At 53.0% G+C, this 21508-nt stretch overlaps 1 protein-coding gene across 1 annotated transcript in view; it reads right to left on the bottom strand.

The window, feature by feature from the left end:
• LOC144798127 (maestro heat-like repeat-containing protein family member 1) overlaps window positions 1–21508 on the bottom strand; it is a 64354-nt gene that overhangs the window by 8678 nt on the left and 34168 nt on the right. The window contains exon 7 of the mRNA XM_078668883.1: window positions 4726–4809. Within this exon, the coding sequence (XP_078525009.1) occupies window positions 4726–4809 (84 nt within the window). The remainder of the gene's footprint in view (window positions 1–4725; window positions 4810–21508) is intronic.

The following is a 21508-nucleotide window of genomic DNA, read 5'->3' as shown; positions in this document are numbered from 1 at the left end:
TGAAATATGTACTTGTTGTGGTGTGCGCATTTAGCAAGTGGGTGGAAGCATATCCAACCCGTGACAACACCGCTATGGCCACTGCAAAGGTTCTGTTAAAGGAGTTTTTCCCCGTTATGGCCTCTGTCGTGTTTTATGGAGTGATAATGGCCCCCACTTCGTAGCCAAAGTTATCCAGCTCATCCTAAATGGGCTGGGTATTAAACAGAAATTCCACGCAGTCTTCCACCCTCAATCTGCTGGGCTTGTCGAACGACACAATGCCACACTAAAGCTTAAACTGGCCAAAATAGTGGCTACCACGGGCCTGAAATGGCCAGACGCCCTCCCATTGGCATTGCTATCGATGCGCTCTACCCCCACCCGACATCACTTAACCCCTTATGAAGTTGTCTTCGGTCGACCCATGAGCGTCTGGTCCGCCCCGAAACCAACTTCCATTCATGACATTCCGGACGTCCTAATGTCTGATTATCTGTACAAATTGACTGAAACTTTGTCTGTCCTTCATCAGCAGGTGCAGCAGGCCATCCCCGATGCTTCCAGGGGTCCGGGTCACGCCATCCAGCCGGGGGACTTCATGCTGATCCGAAATTTTCAGCGATCAAAGAGTTTGGAACCCCGGTGGACGGGCCCCTGGCAAGTGCTGATCACCACTCGGACCGCACTTCGAGTGGAGGGGAAGAAACACTGGCTGCACGCTCATCACTGCAAAAGGGTCTCTCCAGCCCTGGCCACGACAGACACCGTCAACACCCAAGAAGAGCTCCTGAACCAGGACCGACCATCGTTGAACTGCTATCCTGACACAGAGACACTTGAACTTTCAAAACATCCTGACCCCACTGTGCCATCTCGAGAAGGGTATTTCCTGCGTCGAAAGGAGGGAGCTTCGGCTAAGTAGGCCACGGACTAGGTTAAAGGATCTCAGAACGGTGACCCAAACTACCAAGGGTTACCTGGAGAGAAGCTAAAACTAAGTCTGTGGTCCTGCCCACTACCGAGCACCTTGAAGACGAAGATGATGGAAGCGCCAGATAAGAAGATGATGGAAGCGCCAGATAAGAAGCCGATGGAGACAGCAGGAAATACCCACTACAGAAATCCGAGAACAGACAGACTCCATAGCTCAAAGACAATTGCACTCTTCATCGTAATCCTCCTCTGCTTTCTCCTCATGACTACGCTCTGGATTATGGAAGAACACGCACCTGCTCACGAAACATTCCTAACCACTGCCCAGCCTACCACCATGAAGGAACATTATCTGATTTCGCTCTCCCCTCAACTAAGAGAGAGGCGAAAGGAGTTTTGGAATAACTCTTTCGTGCAGCTGCTTCACCAACACAATCTTGCCACCAATGCCACCAACTGCTGGATCTGTGGGTTGCTACCCCATGCCACTGGACATTCAATACCATTCATTCCTTCACCCTTCTCTGTTCACGGCTCCTGCCTTGCTTGGCTGATCCTCCTGCAAGAAAGCTATAAGGACAATACCACCTCCAGTAGAACCGTAACGCATTTCTCCCACGGGGTCCGGCGAAACAAAACTAAGACACACTTCTGCCCGCAGACCTCCAACGATTCAGTCCAAATGGACATCCCGGCTAAAGAACGGATCGAAATGCAGGTGTTCAACAATCCAACCAGACCCACCTTCTCCTATCTGCGGAAACGAACGGCTGCCACTCTGACTGTGGCCTTGTCGGTCATCAACGTCACAGGCCACATGTGTGTAGAAGGACTTGGGACACAGCTGGTGGGTCGCAGCGCTTGCCGCTTTACCAGAACTTTGGATTCCACGGATCCACCTTCCTTTGTGTCATCCCCAAACATGTATTTCATCTGCGGCACGAAGGCCTACACCTGGCTCCCCAAAGGCTGGGGGGGCACTTGCTACATCTCCTTCGTCCTTCCTCCAACTTATGTGGCCCCAGCGAATCACCACAGGCAAAAACGAGCCAAAGACGTTGAGCAAGCCGACTCAACAGGGGCGCAGTTCCTCGATGCTATGAAAGGACTCGTCCCCCTCTGGGGCCCGATGGCAAACAGCCGTGCCATCCGACATTTGACTCAGGCAGTTGAGACAACCATGAACATCACAGCGGGCATCTTTGCCAACAACACTGCCGAGCTCCAAGCGGTCCGTTTGGTGGCTCTTCAGAACCGCCTCGTTCTAGATGTGGTTCTAGCGGACCGTGGAGGAGCATGCCGCATTATTGGGTCCAGCTGTTGTACATACATACCGGACAACTCACCCTCAGTGTACAAAGCCATCGAACATCTTCACAGACTCTCTTCGGAAGTTCACCAAGAACAAGAAGAATGGTCGCTTGGTGGTTGGTTCTGGGACACCGTCAAAAGCTGGGGCTGGAGACTGCTCACCATTATCCTGATTCCCGTAGTTGTAATATGTGGCCTATGCTTAGGAATTCAATGTCTGCCACCTATGTGTTCTTTATGTGCGAGTTGTATTTTTCCCAAAACTGTGGACTTTGGAAGCGAACACATGAGAGCATTGTATGATACCGAAGTTAGGAATTTGATGAAAATTGACATTGAGTAGGGCAAGTTGGCTAGATATGTTGAAAAGGGAGGACTGTTGAAAGTTGGGCTGAAACCGTCAACATTATCGGCGCCCTCTTGCTCTCCTTAAACCTTTTGTGCGCGTAAAACAGCCGCCATTTTGAACACCATGGCTTCCCTGCTCTCGCCGAGAGCCAGCGCGCCTCTCTCCCCCTCCTAGCTTCGCTGGCATCCCCCGCATACTGACAACCCCCCTGCCTGCACCTGCCTCGAATCATAAAACCCCTCTTCAGCGCTGCTCTGCCCCAGACCCTCGTCCTGTTCCCAGCGCAACACCTCCCTTCTTCCCATTTATGATCCCCGGCCCTTTGAGGCAAACCCCCTTTTCCCCGTGTGCCCGTTTGTCTTCCTCGTTCCCAGGCCGACACCCAGCTCTGCCGATACTGTTCCTTGCCCCTCCCCGTACAATAGAAAGTTTCCCCCCAGCAAGGGATCCCCGGGTTGATCAAAGCCCCCCCGCCCTACGAGATCCGATCGAACCCCACACACTCCGTGAATCGGCGGAATATCCAGCTGCGCGACGATCATCACCTGTTGTGAACGGGGCGGGGACTTCCACTGTAACCTTGCGTGGGAACGGGCTGGGAAGGGGGGATTCTGAGGATGTCTTTCCGTACATCAAAGTATCGACGAGAATGTGTTACATGCAATAAAGAGATAAACTTGTGTATAAGAGGCCAGGCCTCAGGGATGCAGTTAGAGCACCTCAGAACGATACCCACTGTCAGTTTTGCTGTGTTCTCCTCCGGAGAGAATAAAAACCTTGTTTCCTGCCTTCCAGTCTCCAGCGCCTGCCTCTTCAATAGTTTAACTTCTTTGTGGGTTCAAGAGGCGACACCGCCGGGCAATACTTAAGGATCTTATATTCTGGTTGGTAGTGTCACCCTTTAACATGTCCCACAATATTGTTATTCATGAGACACATAGGAAGGCCAAATTATAAAACACAGTGCAAAGTATGCAGCATAATGTAGTACATTCTGTGACAATACTATTTTGCAGTTTTGTCAAATATTAATGCTGTTCTCGCAAAATGTTTTGCCTCTCTAGTACCAGTATAACACATGGGTGATAAATTCAGGTGAGTAGTTAACATTTGCCACAGAGCAACACCATGTGTAATTGTTGATTCTTCTAAACTAGCAAAACATTTATTTGTAAAAAAAACTGTAAACTATGTAGCATAGGGTGGATTGTTTGGCAAGTATAGTAAACCCATTATTGTATGGAAGAAGTGCCTGGAGACCCTCACGGGTGACAAGCAGCTCTCTACAAATCCACCCTACATTTACATTACATTCCAGTGACCCCTATCGATAAGTGATGGTTTGTTGTGTGATTCTTTTAGTCTGATATTACTCACACTCTCACTCACATTGACAGGAAAAAAGCATCAAAATCTTACCTCACCCTACTTAGAAAGTATGAACTCGCACAACCTGAGAGTGCTTTTCATCATTTTGATCATGTCCTCAAGCTGGTAGATAGAGAGAATGGAAACAAGAAGGCTATTTAGACATGACAGCATGTATAACAGTTGGCTTATTTTTCTCAAAAAGCGCAAATTGTGGGCATTGCCAGTAAATGGTTGACCCCAAGGAGAAGGGGGTTTTTTCTCCATTGATTAAAGCCAAGGCCAGCCAAATTCTTTGTCTAGTCTAGAAGTGAGGATAGAAAAACCTAAAGTTGCTCCTATTGTGAAAGGGAATTTTTAGCCCATAGATCCTTGCTCGCCCACAAATTGGATCAACCCCAGTGTATTTTGTTTCGCAGAAGAGGTTAGTCTAGTAGTCAGAAGGGTAATTGTTTTAAATAATCTCTTTTTCCTTCAGGAGATAAATTCCACCTCTGTACGTTTACACTGTGCACTAAAACCAGCTTTGAAGTTAAGAAATCAGCTCTAGCTCTCTAAGGGTACCAGTGGATGAGAGACGGATTGAGTTGCTACACCATTCACTCCTTGTTAATAACGTAAAGAATTCCTTGTGTTTCTGAGAATGGAGTATAGTTTCCATGGGAAGTTATTCGTGTGATATCATGTGGATGTGCTTTGTTTGTGAAGATGGTATGGAAGAAACAGAATTTGAGAGAGAAGGCACATGAACATGATGGTATTGTATTTTAAAGAAAACTCACATGTTTCTCAGGTGAAAAGTTGGGGATGTGGAAGTCATCCCTGTATTCTGTTGGCGGTACTTCTTCAAGCAGATTGTCTGGATCCTGAAAATATAATAAAAAAGATCAGCAATACCAAGACCGTTGTAAACAAATGTAGACTGTCATGAGTCTTGAAGATGAAAGTCATGAAAGGCTGCACACCTCAAGCAAATAAAAAACATATGTACAAGAAACAGCATACTATGTTCACTCCTATTTTGGCATTTCACATCCTTAGCATCTTGTACTCATCACCTAAAAGCAGAACATATGTGTGAGTGAAATATTGCTTTTGTGAGTAATGGATCAAAGATGCAGTAACAGTGAATAATAGTGATTTGGCAGTGTATACGTGTGCTACTACCATAAGTGCTCACTCTGCTCTTTACCTAAGAAATCTTGTATGGCTCTTTCTAAACAATACAGTTTCTACCTTATCTGATAAATACCATCCTGGCTCCCAAAGGCCTCGCCTACCATTGACAGATCACTCACCTCCACTACATTGTAAAGAAATCAAGAAAGAAATTACTGGGGGACGTGGCGAAGCAGCCTAAGATGGTAGCCACATTTTGAGCGAGCTACATGCCAGCTCCTAGAACCTTGCTGAATCCGAACCTTAAGTGACATATTTTCAGTTGCAGGCACCAGTGCAGTGGCCCTATAAACACCCCCTTTGGCCCACCAGAACCTATCCAGGGAGCCCTGGATGAGAGAGCCAATTTCTGCAATCGATGGCCTGGGTGTGCATACAGCCTACCTGTAGATGGGCCTGCCAGAGGCAAACACCACCTGGAGCTGTGAACCCACAGTGGCAAACCCTCTCTGCATCGACTCCTGGAGCGTGAGAGGGAGAGAAGACAGGCGCGTGGCTGAGGTGTGGCACATTGCTGCTTTCACTTCCAGGTGGTGGCCCGTAACAATGTAACGGGCACCCTAGAGTGGAGGAGATGGACTGGTCACCACACGTGGCTAGGACTGAAACTGCAGCCTGGTTGAGGCAACTATGAGGCAACCTTTTCTTGGATGCAAACATCCATGTGGTGCCCGCTACACTTGTCCCCTTTGGCCAACCTTAGCCCATGTAGGGAGTCGGGATGAGAAAAACTTATTAGGCAAACAACGATCTGCCGGAAGATGGACATGCCGCCAACAGACACAACCTGGAGCTGCAATCTCACTGCAGCGACTTACCTCTACCTCTGCATTGACTCTTGACTCGCAAGGGAGAGGATACAGCCACATGGGAGGGGAGTGGTAGGGACCACCTTTCATTTTAAGCACCCCCACGGGCTTGTGACAGCCCAGCTGATTTGGTGGCCCAGAGTAGAAAAGAGGGCGTGGGCAACATGAGAGAAATTCCCTACAGAATACTTCAGAACCTGCATCATGGATTGTGATCTATCCTCCTACTTCATTCTGGAAAGGACGCACAGGGCACTGGCCCTAAGGCCACAGCCAGGGAGACCGCCGAGAGGCACTACCATCAGTATACTGTACCTTATGGACAGACTATATCCTGCGGCAGGCACAACAACGTCCATTGCACCAACTCTATGGTTACGCTCTCCCCCGATTACGCAGGTAAAGTGCAGCCCCTTCTTACATCTTTCTTAGTGGTTAAGTGAAAAGTTAGGGCTAAGGACATTCAATATATGCCGATATACCCTGCCAAACTGAAAGTAATGTATCAGTGGAGAACCATTTTGTTTAAGAGTCCGGAAGAGCTCTGGGACTGAGCGGCGGGGAGGAAATAACTGCCCATATCAACTAAGGAGCCAATGACAATTTGGGAGGCCGAAGGGGGTCAACCATCCCACTCTAGGAGGAAACTCAGCAGACTGATAGGAGGCCAACTGTGGTCACAACTGGAGGACACTGCTGAAGGAGAGCTTGACTCTGCCTTACCGCCAAGGGATCTCCAGGTGCTTGTGGCTTGCCTCCTGTTGCTTGAGACTCAGGGATATCAAAGTCCTTACCCCTGCTCCTGTGCCTGAACTTACTGGAAGTGGTCCGGTTAGAGGCTACACGCAGGTATCGAACGGGTGCCAGGCGTTGCGGGCAGTGTGCCATTTTCGCCTCCACCCCCCTCCCGAGACCTATGGGGCTTGGATCTTTTATTTTTCAAACTATACAGGTTCCTCTGATTATGAGGTCATTTCCCCACAACTTGTTGGTTTGTTCATTTTGCACCTTTTTTTACACTGATTTTTTACTTTCACGTCCTCTGGTTAGGGTGGGCCTTAGCGTGCCCATACCGCCGAGGTACACTCCCCATGGTCCTGACGAATGCCCAGTAAATCACACATCAAGGGCAGAAACATGTTGACCCCACTTTAAGTGGAAATAGCCAAACAATTAACTTGGTAGTTTCCTAAACACATTGCTTTCAATATGTCAGATTGGCCACAGAATAAAGTTTTTATGTGAGACACAATTTCGACATTTTTAAACCCTTTTCACATTTACATAATCTTCACAACTAACCAGCTACGCAGTAATCCTGGCATTGTAGCACACCGGGGAGGCATTCGGCTTCTCCCGGTGGGCCCGATGATGAAGCATGTCACTAACCAGGGTGGTGAGTGAGGGCTTCCTATACAAATCTAATAAGACTTGCATACTCATCTTCTCTCCTTTTGTGCTTCTATACATTTATTGATTTACACTCTTTCGTTGTTTGAAGCTTACTGGAAGTGGCCCAGATACTTGCAACATGGAATTTGGCGCATCTCCTGTCTGTGTGTAATAGAACCGGCGATCAACACTGTTGCTGGAGTTTAATTGCCACATCACATTTGAACCAGCACTTTGCCTCTAGAGATTAATGCATCGGACAGCGCATCTCCGCCACTGCAGCTTGGTGAGATCGAGGCATCCCCTCGACTGTGTGGCAGAATCTGGTGAGGCACATCACTCAACACCTCTCGACTCAAGCACCCATCTTCCGAACTGACACATCGCCATCACTACGTGGAACAGATCGACCCATCTCACTGTTTGTGACCAGGAAAGGTACTTAGATCACTTGGTCCTGCATGGGTCCTGTAGCTGGCCTGCCCTTCCACACGGTCAGCCTGAACGTTGACTTTGACCTGGTCCAGCACGATGTAAAGTAACTTTTTTAATGCTACTTGCTTCTAAGCGCTTCACTGCATGTATTCCTTCAACATTTAATATCTCAACTTCTATACCTTGGATTTTTGTCATTTTGGTCTTGTTTTGTTTATAATAGTGTTAGTATTTCTAAACCTGTATGGAGTCTCAAATGGGGGTGGGGTCGCACACTACTCACACACCGGCGGTGTCGCCCCTAAGGACTCTGGTCAATGTAGTAAAGTGTTCGCGATGCATCATCTTTCGATCTTCGCTGTCTTCGCCATCCCTGGACACGTGTTTCGGGGTATTACCCCTCATCAGCAGGGATAGGCCGTGTACTGGGGTTGCCGATGGCTGCCAATATCTGCCAGGTATAGTACCACTCAGGCGCGTAGGTGCGGGATCCCAGGCTCGTCAGCCCGCTGCTCAAGGGAGCTTTAAAGTTACAAATGGGGGTGGGATCGTACACTACTCACACACCGGCGGTGTCGCCCCTAAGGACTCTGGTCAATGTAGTAAAGTGTTCGCGATGCATCATCTTTCGATCTTCTGCTATCTTCGCTGTCTTCGCCATCCCTGGACACGTGTTTCGGGGTATTACCCCTCATCAGCAGGGATAGGCCGTGTACTGGGGTTGCCGATGGCTGCCAATATCTGCCAGGTATAGTACCACTCAGGCGCGTAGGTGCGGGATCCCAGGCTCGTCAGCCCGCAGCTCAAGGGAGCTTTAAAGTTACAAATGGGGGTGGGGTCGCACACTACTCACACACCGGCGGTGTCGCCCCTAAGGACTCTGGTCAATGTAGTAAAGTGTTCGCGATGCATCATCTTTCGATCTTCTGCTATCTTCGCTGTCTTCGCCATCCCTGGACACGTGTTTCGGGGTATTACCCCTCATCAGCAGGGATAGGCCGTGTACTGGGGTTGCCGATGGCTGCCAATATCTGCCAGGTATAGTACCACTCAGGCGGGTAGGTGCGGGATCCCAGGCTCATCAGCCCGCTGCTCAAGGGAGCTTTAAAGTTACAAATGGGGGTGGGGTCGCACACTACTCACACACCGGCGGTGTCGCCCCTAAGGACTCTGGTCAATGTAGTTAAGTGTTCGCGATGCATCATCTTTCGATCTTCTGCTATCTTCGCTGTCTTCGCCATCCCTGGACACGTGTTTCGGGGTATTACCCCTCATCAGCAGGGATAGGCCGTGTACTGGGGTTGCCGATGGCTGCCAATATCTGCCAGGTATAGTACCACTCAGGCGCGTAGGTGCGGGATCCCAGGCTCGTCAGCCCGCTGCTCAAGGGAGCTTTAAAGTTACAAATGGGGGTGGGGTCGCACACTACTCACACACCGGCGGTGTCGCCCCTAAGGACTCTGGTCAATGTAGTAAAGTGTTCGCGATGCATCATCTTTCGATCTTCTGCTATCTTCGCTGTCTTCGCCATCCCTGGACACGTGTTTCGGGGTATTACCCCTCATCAGCAGGGATAGGCCGTGTACTGGGGTTGCCGATGGCTGCCAATATCTGCCAGGTATAGTACCACTCAGGCGCGTAGGTGCGGGATCCCAGGCTCGAAAGCCCGCTGGTCAAGGGAGCTTTAAAGTTACAAATGGGGGTGGGGTCGCACACTACTCACACACCGGCGGTGTCGCCCCTAAGGACTCTGGTCAATGTAGTAAAGTGTTCGCGATGCATCATCTTTCGATCTTCTGCTATCTTCGCTGTCTTCGCCATCCCTGGACACGTGTTTCGGGGTATTACCCCTCATCAGCAGGGATAGGCCGTGTACTGGGGTTGCCGATGGCTGCCAATATCTGCCAGGTATAGTACCACTCAGGCGCGTAGGTGCGGGATCCCAGGCTCGTCAGCCCGCTGCTCAAGGGAGCTTTAAAGTTACAAATGGGGGTGGGGTCGCACACTACTCACACACCGGCGGTGTCGCCCCTAAGGACTCTGGTCAATGTAGTAAAGTGTTCGCGATGCATCATCTTTCGATCTTCTGCTATCTTCGCTGTCTTCGCCATCCCTGGACACGTGTTTCGGGGTATTACCCCTCATCAGCAGGGATAGGCCGTGTACTGGGGTTGCCGATGGCTGCCAATATCTGCCAGGTATAGTACCACTCAGGCGCGTAGGTGCGGGATCCCAGGCTCGTCAGCCCGCTGCTCAAGGGAGCTTTAAAGTTACAAATGGGGGTGGGGTCGCACACTACTCACACACTGGCGGTGTCGCCCCTAAGGACTCTGGTCAATGTAGTAAAGTGTTCGCGATGCATCATCTTTCGATCTTCTGCTATCTTCGCTGTCTTCGCCATCCCTGGACACGTGTTTCGGGGTATTACCCCTCATCAGCAGGGATAGGCCGTGTACTGGGGTTGCCGATGGCTGCCAATATCTGCCAGGTATAGTACCACTCAGGCGCGTAGGTGCGGGATCCCAGGCTCGTCAGCCCGCTGCTCAAGGGAGCTTTAAAGTTACAAATGGGGGTGGGGTCGCACACTACTCACACACCGGCGGTGTCGCCCCTAAGGCCTCTGGTCAATGTAGTGAAGTATTCGCGATGCATCATCTTTCGATCTTCTGCTATCTTCGCTGTCTTCGCCATCCCTGGACACGTGTTTCGGGGTATTACCCCTCATCAGCAGGGATAGGCCGTGTACTGGGGTTGCCGATGGCTGCCAATATCTGCCAGGTATAGTACCACTCAGGCGCGTAGGTGCGGGATCCCAGGCTCGTCAGCCCGCTGCTCAAGGGAGCTTTAAAGTTACAAATGGGGGTGGGGTCGCACACTACTCACACACCGGCGGTGTCGCCCCTAAGGACTCTGGTCAATGTAGTAAAGTGTTCGCGATGCATCATCTTTCGATCTTCTGCTATCTTCGCTGTCTTCGCCATCCCTGGACACGTGTTTCGGGGCATTACCCCTCATCAGCAAGGATAGGCCGTGTACTGGGGTTGCCGATGGCTGCCAATATCTGCCAGGTATAGTACCACTCAGGCGCGTAGGTGCGGGATCCCAGGCTCGTCAGCCCGCTGCTCAAGGGAGCTTTAAAGTTACAAATGGGGGTGGGGTCGCACACTACTCACACACCGGCGGTGTCGCCCCTAAGGACTCTGGTCAATGTAGTAAAGTGTTCGCGATGCATCATCTTTCGATCTTCTGCTATCTTCGCTGTCTTCGCCATCCCTGGACACGTGTTTCGGGGTATTACCCCTCATCAGCAGGGATAGGCCGTGTACTGGGGTTGCCGATGGCTGCCAATATCTGCCAGGTATAGTACCACTCAGGCGCGTGGGTGCGGGATCCCAGGCTCGTCAGCCCGCTGCTCAAGGGAGCTTTAAAGTTACAAATGGGGGTGGGGTCGCACACTACTCACACACCGGCGGTGTCGCCCCTAAGGCCTCTGGTCAATGTAGTGAAGTATTCGCGATGCATCATCTTTCGATCTTCTGCTATCTTCGCTGTCTTCGCCATCCCTGGACACGTGTTTCGGGGTATTACCCCTCATCAGCAGGGATAGGCCGTGTACTGGGGTTGCCGATGGCTGCCAATATCTGCCAGGTATAGTACCACTCAGGCGCGTAGGTGCGGGATCCCAGGCTCGTCAGCCCGCTGCTCAAGGGAGCTTTAAAGTTACAAATGGGGGTGGGGTCGCACACTACTCACACACCGGCGGTGTCGCCCCTAAGGACTCTGGTCAATGTAGTAAAGTGTTCGCGATGCATCATCTTTCGATCTTCTGCTATCTTCGCTGTCTTCGCCATCCCTGGACACGTGTTTCGGGGCATTACCCCTCATCAGCAGGGATAGGCCGTGTACTGGGGTTGCCGATGGCTGCCAATATCTGCCAGGTATAGTACCACTCAGGCGCGTAGGTGCGGGATCCCAGGCTCGTCAGCCCGCTGCTCAAGGGAGCTTTAAAGTTACAAATGGGGGTGGGGTCGCACACTACTCACACACCGGCGGTGTCGCCCCTAAGGACTCTGGTCAATGTAGTAAAGTGTTCGCGATGCATCATCTTTCGATCTTCTGCTATCTTCGCTGTCTTCGCCATCCCTGGACACGTGTTTCGGGGTATTACCCCTCATCAGCAGGGATAGGCCGTGTACTGGGGTTGCCGATGGCTGCCAATATCTGCCAGGTATAGTACCAATCAGGCGCGTGGGTGCGGGATCCCAGGCTCGTCAGCCCGCTGCTCAAGGGAGCTTTAAAGTTACAAATGGGGGTGGGGTCGCACACTACTCACACACCGGCGGTGTCGCCCCTAAGGACTCTGGTCAATGTAGTAAAGTGTTTGCGATGCATCATCTTTCGATCTTCTGCTATCTTCGCTGTCTTCGCCATCCCTGGACACGTGTTTCGGGGTATTACCCCTCATCAGCAGGGATAGGCCGTGTACTGGGGTTGCCGATGGCTGCCAATATCTGCCAGGTATAGTACCACTCAGGCGCGTAGGTGCGGGATCCCAGGCTCGTCAGCCCGCTGCTCAAGGGAGCTTTAAAGTTACAAATGGGGGTGGGGTCGCACACTACTCACACACCGGCGGTGTCGCCCCTATGGACTCTGGTCAATGTAGTAAAGTGTTCGCGATGCATCATCTTTCGATCTTCTGCTATCTTCGCTGTCTTTGCCATCCCTGGACACGTGTTTCGGGGTATTACCCCTCATCAGCAGGGATAGGCCGTGTACTGGGGTTGCCGATGGCTGCCAATATCTGCCAGGTATAGTACCACTCAGGCGCGTAGGTGCGGGATCCCAGGCTCGTCAGCCCGCTGCTCAAGGGAGCTTTAAAGTTACAAATGGGGGTGGGGTCGCACACTACTCACACACCGGCGGTGTCGCCCCATAGGACTCTGGTCAATGTAGTAAAGTGTTCGCGATGCATCATCTTTCGATCTTCTGCTATCTTCGCTGTCTTCGCCATCCCTGGACACGTGTTTCGGGGTATTACCCCTCATCAGCAGGGATAGGCCGTGTACTGGGGTTGCCGATGGCTGCCAATATCTGCCAGGTATAGTACCACTCAGGCGCGTAGGTGCGGGATCCCAGGCTCGTCAGCCCGCTGCTCAAGGGAGCTTTAAAGTTTCAAATGGGGGTGGGGTCGCACACTACTCACACACCGGCGGTGTCGCCCCTAAGGACTCTGGTCAATGTAGTAAAGTGTTCGCGATGCATCATCTTTCGATCTTCTGCTATCTTCGCTGTCTTCGCCATCCCTGGATACGTGTTTCGGGGTATTACCCCTCATCAGCAGGGATAGGCCGTGTACTGGTGTTGCCGATGGCTGCCAATATCTGCCAGGTATAGTACCACTCAGGCGCGTAGGTGCGGGATCCCAGGCTCGTCAGCCCGCTGCTCAAGGGAGCTTTAAAGTTACAAATGGGGATGGGGTCGCACACTACTCACACACCGGCGGTGTCGCCCCTAAGGACTCTGGTCAATGTAGTAAAGTGTTCGCGATGCATCATCTTTCGATCTTCTGCTATCTTCGCTGTCTTCGCCATCCCTGGACACGTGTTTCGGGGTATTACCCCTCATCAGCAGGGATAGGCCGTGTCCTGGGGTTGCCGATGGCTGCCAATATCTGCCAGGTATAGTACCACTCAGGCGCGTAGGTGCGGGATCCCAGGCTCGTCAGCCCGCTGCTCAAGGGAGCTTTAAAGTTACAAATGGGGGTGGGGTCGCACACTACTCACACACCGGCGGTGTCGCCCCTAAGGACTCTGGTTAATGTAGTAAAGTGTTCGCGATGCATCATCTTTCGATCTTCTGCTATCTTCGCTGTCTTCGCCATCCCTGGACACGTGTTTCGGGGTATTACCCCTCATCAGCAGGGATAGGCCGTGTACTGGGGTTGCCGATGGCTGCCAATATCTGCCAGGTATAGTACCACTCAGGCGCGTAGGTGCGGGATCCCAGGCTCGTCAGCCCGCTGCTCAAGGGAGCTTTAAAGTTACAAATGGGGGTGGGGTCGCACACTACTCACACACCGGCGGTGTCGCCCCTAAGGACTCTGGTCAATGTAGTAAAGTGTTCGCGATGCATCATCCATCGGCAACCCCAGTACACGGCCTATCCCTGCTGATGAGGGGTAATACCCCGAAACACGTGTCCAGGGATGGCGAAGACAGCGAAGACAGCAGAAGATCGAAAGATGATGCATCGCGGAACACATAACCACATTAACCAGAGTCCTTAGGGGCGATACCGCCGGTGTGTGAGTAGTGTGCGACCCCACCCCCTTTTTGTAACTTTAAGCTCCCTTGAGCCGCCGGCTGACGAGCCTGGGATCCCGCACCTACGCGCCTGAGTGGTACTATACCTGGCAGATATTTGGCAGCCATCGGCAACCCCAGTACACGGCCTATCCCTGCTGATGAGGGGTAATACCCCGAAACACGTGTCCAGGGATGGCGAAGACAGCGAAGACAGCAGAAGATCGAAAGATGATGCATCGCGGAACACATAACCACATTAACCAGAGTCCTTAGGGGCGATACCGCCGGTGTGTGAGTAGTGTGCGACCCCACCCCCTTTTTGTAACTTTAAGCTCCCTTGAGCCGCCGGCTGACGAGCCTGGGAACCCGCACCTACGCGCCTGAGTGGTACTATACCTGGCAGATATTTGGCAGCCATCGGCAACCCCAGTACACGGCCTATCCCTGCTGATGAGGGGTAATACCCCGAAACACGTGTCCAGGGATGGCGAAGACAGCGAAGACAGCAGAAGATCGAAAGATGATGCATCGCGGAACACATAACCACATTAACCAGAGTCCTTAGGGGCGATACCGCCGGTGTGTGAGTAGTGTGCGACCCCACCCCCTTTTTGTAACTTTAAGCTCCCTTGAGCCGCCGGCTGACGAGCCTGGGATCCCGCACCTACGCGCCTGAGTGGTACTATACCTGGCAGATATTTGGCAGCCATTGGCAACCCCAGTACACGGCCTATCCCTGCTGATGAGGGGTAATACCCCGAAACACGTGTCCAGGGATGGCGAAGACAGCGAAGACAGCAGAAGATCGAAAGATGATGCATCGCGGAACACATAACCACATTAACCAGAGTCCTTAGGGGCGATACCGCCGGTGTGTGAGTAGTGTGCGACCCCACCCCCTTTTTGTAACTTTAAGCTCCCTTGAGCCGCCGGCTGACGAGCCTGGGATCCCGCACCTACGCGCCTGAGTGGTACTATACCTGGCAGATATTTGGCAGCCATCGGCAACCCCAGTACACGGCCTATCCCTGCTGATGAGGGGTAATACCCCGAAACACGTGTCCAGGGATGGCGAAGACAGCGAAGACAGCAGAAGATCGAAAGATGATGCATCGCGGAACACATAACCACATTAACCAGAGTCCTTAGGGGCGATACCGCCGGTGTGTGAGTAGTGTGCGACCCCACCCCCTTTTTGTAACTTTAAGCTCCCTTGAGCCGCCGGCTGACGAGCCTGGGATCCCGCACCTACGCGCCTGAGTGGTACTATACCTGGCAGATATTTGGCAGCCATCGGCAACCCCAGTACACGGCCTATCCCTGCTGATGAGGGGTAATACCCCGAAACACGTGTCCAGGGATGGCGAAGACAGCGAAGACAGCAGAAGATCGAAAGATGATGCATCGCGGAACACATAACCACATTAACCAGAGTCCTTAGGGGCGATACCGCCGGTGTGTGAGTAGTGTGCGACCCCACCCCCTTTTTGTAACTTTAAGCTCCCTTGAGCCGCCGGCTGACGAGCCTGGGATCCCGCACCTACGCGCCTGAGTGGTACTATACCTGGCAGATATTTGGCAGCCATCGGCAACCCCAGTACACGGCCTATCCCTGCTGATGAGGGGTAATACCCCGAAACACGTGTCCAGGGATGGCGAAGACAGCGAAGACAGCAGAAGATCGAAAGATGATGCATCGCGGAACACATAACCACATTAACCAGAGTCCTTAGGGGCGATACCGCCGGTGTGTGAGTAGTGTGCGACCCCACCCCCTTTTTGTAACTTTAAGCTCCCTTCAGCCGCCGGCTGACGAGCCTGGGATCCCGCACCTACGCGCCTGAGTGGTACTATACCTGGCAGATATTTGGCAGCCATCGGCAACCCCAGTACACGGCCTATCCCTGCTGATGAGGGGTAATACCCCGAAACACGTGTCCAGGGATGGCGAAGACAGCGAAGACAGCAGAAGATCGAAAGATGATGCATCGCGGAACACATAACCACATTAACCAGAGTCCTTAGGGGCGATACCGCCGGTGTGTGAGTAGTGTGCGACCCCACCCCCTTTTTGTAACTTTAAGCTCCCTTGAGCCGCCGGCTGACGAGCCTGGGATCCCGCACGTACGCGCCTGAGTGGTACTATACCTGGCAGATATTTGGCAGCCATCGGCAACCCCGGTACACGGCCTATCCCTGCTGATGAGGGGTAATACCCCGAAACACGTGTCCAGGGATGGCGAAGACAGCGAAGACAGCAGAAGATCGAAAGATGATGCATCGCGGAACACATAACCACATTAACCAGAGTCCTTAGGGGCGATACAGCCGGTGTGTGAGTAGTGTGCGACCCCACCCCCTTTTTGTAACTTTAAGCTCCCTTGAGCCGCCGGCTGACGAGCCTGGGATCCCGCACCTATGCGCCTGAGTGGTACTATACCTGGCAGATATTTGGCAGCCATCGGCAACCCCAGTACACGGCCTATCCCTGCTGATGAGGGGTAATACCCCGAAACACGTGTCCAGGGAAGGCGAAGACAGCGAAGACAGCAGAAGATCGAAAGATGATGCATCGCGGAACACATAACCACATTAACCAGAGTCCTTAAGGGTGATACCGCCGGTGTGTGAGTAGTGTGCGACCCCACCTCCTTTTTGTAACTTTAAGCTCCCTTGAGCCGCCGGCTGACGAGCCTGGGATCCCGCACCTACGCGCCTGAGTGGTACTATACCTGGCAGATATTTGGCAGCCATCGGCAACCCCAGTACACGGCCTATCCCTGCTGATGAGGGGTAATACCCCGAAACACGTGTCCAGGGATGGCGAAGACAGCGAAGACAGCAGAAGATCGAAAGATGATGCATCGCGGAACACATAACCACATTAACCAGAGTCCTTAGGGGCGATACCGCCGGTGTGTGAGTAGTGTGCGACCCCACCCCCTTTTTGTAACTTTAAGCTCCCTTGAGCCGCCGGCTGACGAGCCTGGGATCCCGCACCTACGCGCCTGAGTGGTACTATACCTGGCAGATATTTGGCAGCCATCGGCAACCCCAGTACACGGCCTATCCCTGCTGATGAGGGGTAATACCCCGAAACACGTGTCCAGGGATGGCAAAGACAGCGAAGACAGCAGAAGATCGAAAGATGATGCATCGCGGAACACATAACCACATTAACCAGAGTCCTTAGGGGCGATACCGCCGGTGTGTGAGTAGTGTGCGACCCCACCCCCTTTTTGTAACTTTAAGCTCCCTTGAGCCGCCGGCTGACGAGCCTGGGATCCCGCACCTACGCGCCTGAGTGGTACTATACCTGGCAGATATTTGGCAGCCATCGGCAACCCCAGTACACGGCCTATCCCTGCTGATGAGGGGTAATACCCCGAAACACGTGTCCAGGGATGGCGAAGACAGCGAAGACAGCAGAAGATCGAAAGATGATGCATCGCGGAACACATAACCACATTAACCAGAGTCCTTAGGGGCGATACCGCCGGTGTGTGAGTAGTGTGCGACCCCACCCCCTTTTTGTAACTTTAAGCTCCCTTGAGCCGCCGGCTGACGAGCCTGGGATCCCGCACCTACGCGCCTGAGTGGTACTATACCTGGCAGATATTTGACAGCCATCGGCAACCCCAGTACACGGCCTATCCTTGCTGATGAGGGGTAATACCCCGAAACACGTGTCCAGGGATGGCGAAGACAGCGAAGACAGCAGAAGATCGAAAGATGATGCATCGCGGAACACATAACCACATTAACCAGAGTCCTTAGGGGCGATACCGCCGGTGTGTGAGTAGTGTGCGACCCCACCCCCTTTTTGTAACTTTGAGCTCCCTTGAGCCGCCGGCTGACGAGCCTGGGATCCCGCACCTACGCGCCCGAGTGGTACTATACCTGGCAGATATTTGGCAGCCATCGGCAACCCCAGTACACGGCCTATCCCTGCTGATGAGGGGTAATACCCCGAAACACGTGTCCAGGGATGGCAAAGACAGCGAAGACAGCAGAAGATCGAAAGATGATGCATCGCGGAACACATAACCACATTAACCAGAGTCCTTATGGGGCGATATCGCCGGTGTGTGAGTAGTGTGCGACCCCACCTCCTTTTTGTAACTTTAAGCTCCCTTGAGCCGCCGGCTGACGAGCCTGGGATCCCGCACCTACGCGCCTGAGTGGTACTATACCTGGCAGATATTTGGCAGCCATCGGCAACCCCAGTACACGGCCTATCCCTGCTGATGAGGGGTAATACCCCGAAACACGTGTCCAGGGATGGCGAAGACAGCGAAGACAGCAGAAGATCGAAAGATGATGCATCGCGGAACACATAACCACATTAACCTGAGTCCTTAGGGGCGATACCGCCGGTGTGTGAGTAGTGTGCGACCCCACCCCCTTTTTGTAACTTTAAGCTCCCTTGAGCCGCCGGCTGACGAGCCTGGGATCCCGCACCTACGCGCCTGAGTGGTACTATACCTGGCAGATATTTGGCAGCCATCGGCAACCCCAGTACACGGCCTATCCCTGCTGATGAGGGGTAATACCCCGAAACACGTGTCCAGGGATGGCGAAGACAGCGAAGACAGCAGAAGATCGAAAGATGATGCATCGCGGAACACATAACCACATTAACCAGAGTCCTTAGGGGCGATACCGCCGGTGTGTGAGTAGTGTGCGACCCCACCCCCTTTTTGTAACTTTAAGCTCCCTTGAGCCGCCGGCTGACGAGCCTGGGATCCCGCACCTACGCGCCTGAGTGGTACTATACCTGGCAGATATTTGGCAGCCATCGGCAACCCCAGTACACGGCCTATCCTTGCTGATGAGGGGTAATACCCCGAAACACGTGTCCAGGGATGGCGAAGACAGCGAAGACAGCAGAAGATCGAAAGATGATGCATCGCGGAACACATAACCACATTAACCAGAGTCCTTAGGGGCGATACCGCCGGTGTGTGAGTAGTGTGCGACCCCACCCCCTTTTTGTAACTTTGAGCTCCCTTGAGCCGCCGGCTGACGAGCCTGGGATCCCGCACCCACGCGCCCGAGTGGTCCTATACCTGGCAGATATTTGGCAGCCATCGGCAACCCCAGTACACGGCCTATCCCTGCTGATGAGGGGTAATACCCCGAAACACGTGTCCAGGGATGGCGAAGACAGCGAAGACAGCAGAAGATCGAAAGATGATGCATCGCGGAACACATAACCACATTAACCAGAGTCCTTATGGGGCGATACCGCCGGTGTGTGAGTAGTGTGCGACCCCACCTCCTTTTTGTAACTTTAAGCTCCCTTGAGCCGCCGGCTGACGAGCCTGGGATCCCGCACCTACGCGCCTGAGTGGTACTATACCTGGCAGATATTTGGCAGCCATCGGCAACCCCAGTACACGGCCTATCCCTGCTGATGAGGGGTAATACCCCGAAACACGTGTCCAGGGATGGCGAAGACAGCGAAGACAGCAGAAGATCGAAAGATGATGCATCGCGGAACACATAACCACATTAACCAGAGTCCTTAGGGGCGATACCGCCGGTGTGTGAGTAGTGTGCGACCCCACCCCCTTTTTGTAACTTTAAGCTCCCTTGAGCCGCCGGCTGACGAGCCTGGGATCCCGCACCTACGCGCCTGAGTGGTACTATACCTGGCAGATATTTGGCAGCCATCGGCAACCCCAGTACACGGCCTATCCCTGCTGATGAGGGGTAATACCCCGAAACACGTGTCCAGGGATGGCGAAGACAGCGAAGACAGCAGAAGATCGAAAGATGATGCATCGCGGAACACATAACCACATTAACCAGAGTCCTTAGGGGCGATACCGCCGGTGTGTGAGTAGTGTGCGACCCCACCCCCTTTTTGTAACTTTAAGCTCCCTTGAGCCGCCGGCTGACGAGCCTGGGATCCCGCACCTACGCGCCTGAGTGGTACTATCCCTGGCAGATATTTGGCAGCCATCGGCAACCCCAGTACACGGCCTATCCCTGCTGATGAGGGGTAATACCCCGAAACACGTGTCCAGGGATGGCGAAGACAGCGAAGACAGCAGAAGATCGAAAGATGATGCATCGCGGAACACATAACCACATTAACCAGAGTCCTTAGGAGCGATATCGCCGGTGTGTGAGTAGTGTGCGACCCCACCCCCTTTTTGTAACTTTAAGCTCCCTTGAGCCGCCGGCTGACGAGCCTGGGATCCCGCACCTACGCGCCTGAGTGGTACTATACCTGGCAGATATTTGGCAGCCATCGGCAACCCCAGTACACGGCCTATCCTTGCTGATGAGGGGTAATACCCCGAAACACGTGTCCAGGGATGGCGAAGACAGCAAAGACAGCAGAAGATCGAAAGATGATGCATCGCGGAACACATAACCACATTAACCAGAGTCCTTAGGGGCGATACCGCCGGTGTGTGAGTAGTGTGCGACCCCACCCCCTTTTTGTAACTTTGAGCTCCCTTGAGCCGCCGGCTGACGAGCCTGGGATCCCGCACCTACGCGCCCGAGTGGTACTATACCTGGCAGATATTTGGCAGCCATCGGCAACCCCAGTACACGGCCTATCCCTGCTGATGAGGGGTAATACCCCGAAACACGTGTCCAGGGATGCCGAAGACAGCGAAGACAGCAGAAGATCGAAAGATGATGCATCGCGGAACACATAACCACATTAACCAGAGTCCTTATGGGGCGATACCGCCGGTGTGTGAGTAGTGTGCGACCCCACCTCCTTTTTGTAACTTTAAGCTCCCTTGAGCCGCCGGCTGACGAGCCTGGGATCCCGCACCTACGCGCCTGAGTGGTACTATACCTGGCAGATATTTGGCAGCCATCGGCAACCCCAGTACACGGCCTATCCCTGCTGATGAGGGGTAATACCCCGAAACACGTGTCCAGGGATGGCGAAGACAGCGAAGACAGCAGAAGATCGAAAGATGATGCATCGCGGAACACATAACCACATTAACCAGAGTCCTTAGGGGCGATACCGCCGGTGTGTGAGTAGTGTGCGACCCCACCCCCTTTTTGTAACTTTAAGCTCCCTTGAGCCGCCGGCTGACGAGCCTGGGATCCCGCACCTACGCGCCTGAGTGGTACTATACCTGGCAGATATTTGGCAGCCATCGGCAACCCCAGTACACGGCCTATCCCTGCTGATGAGGGGTAATACCCCGAAACACGTGTCCAGGGATGGCGAAGACAGCGAAGACAGCAGAAGATCGAAAGATGACGCATCGCGGAACACATAACCACATTAACCAGAGTCCTTAGGGGCGATACCGCCGGTGTGTGAGTAGTGTGCGACCCCACCCCCTTTTTGTAACTTTAAGCTCCCTTGAGCCGCCGGCTGACGAGCCTGGGATCCCGCACCTACGCGCCTGAGTGGTACTATACCTGGCAGATATTTGGCAGCCATCGCCAACCCCAGTACA

Source organism: Lissotriton helveticus, chromosome 12 (assembly GCF_964261635.1).
Source record: "Lissotriton helveticus chromosome 12, aLisHel1.1, whole genome shotgun sequence".
NCBI classification, from domain to species: Eukaryota; Metazoa; Chordata; class Amphibia; order Caudata; family Salamandridae; genus Lissotriton; species Lissotriton helveticus.
The sequence above is the reverse complement of the archived record's forward strand: the minus strand, read 5'-3'. Positions and strand labels throughout refer to the sequence as shown.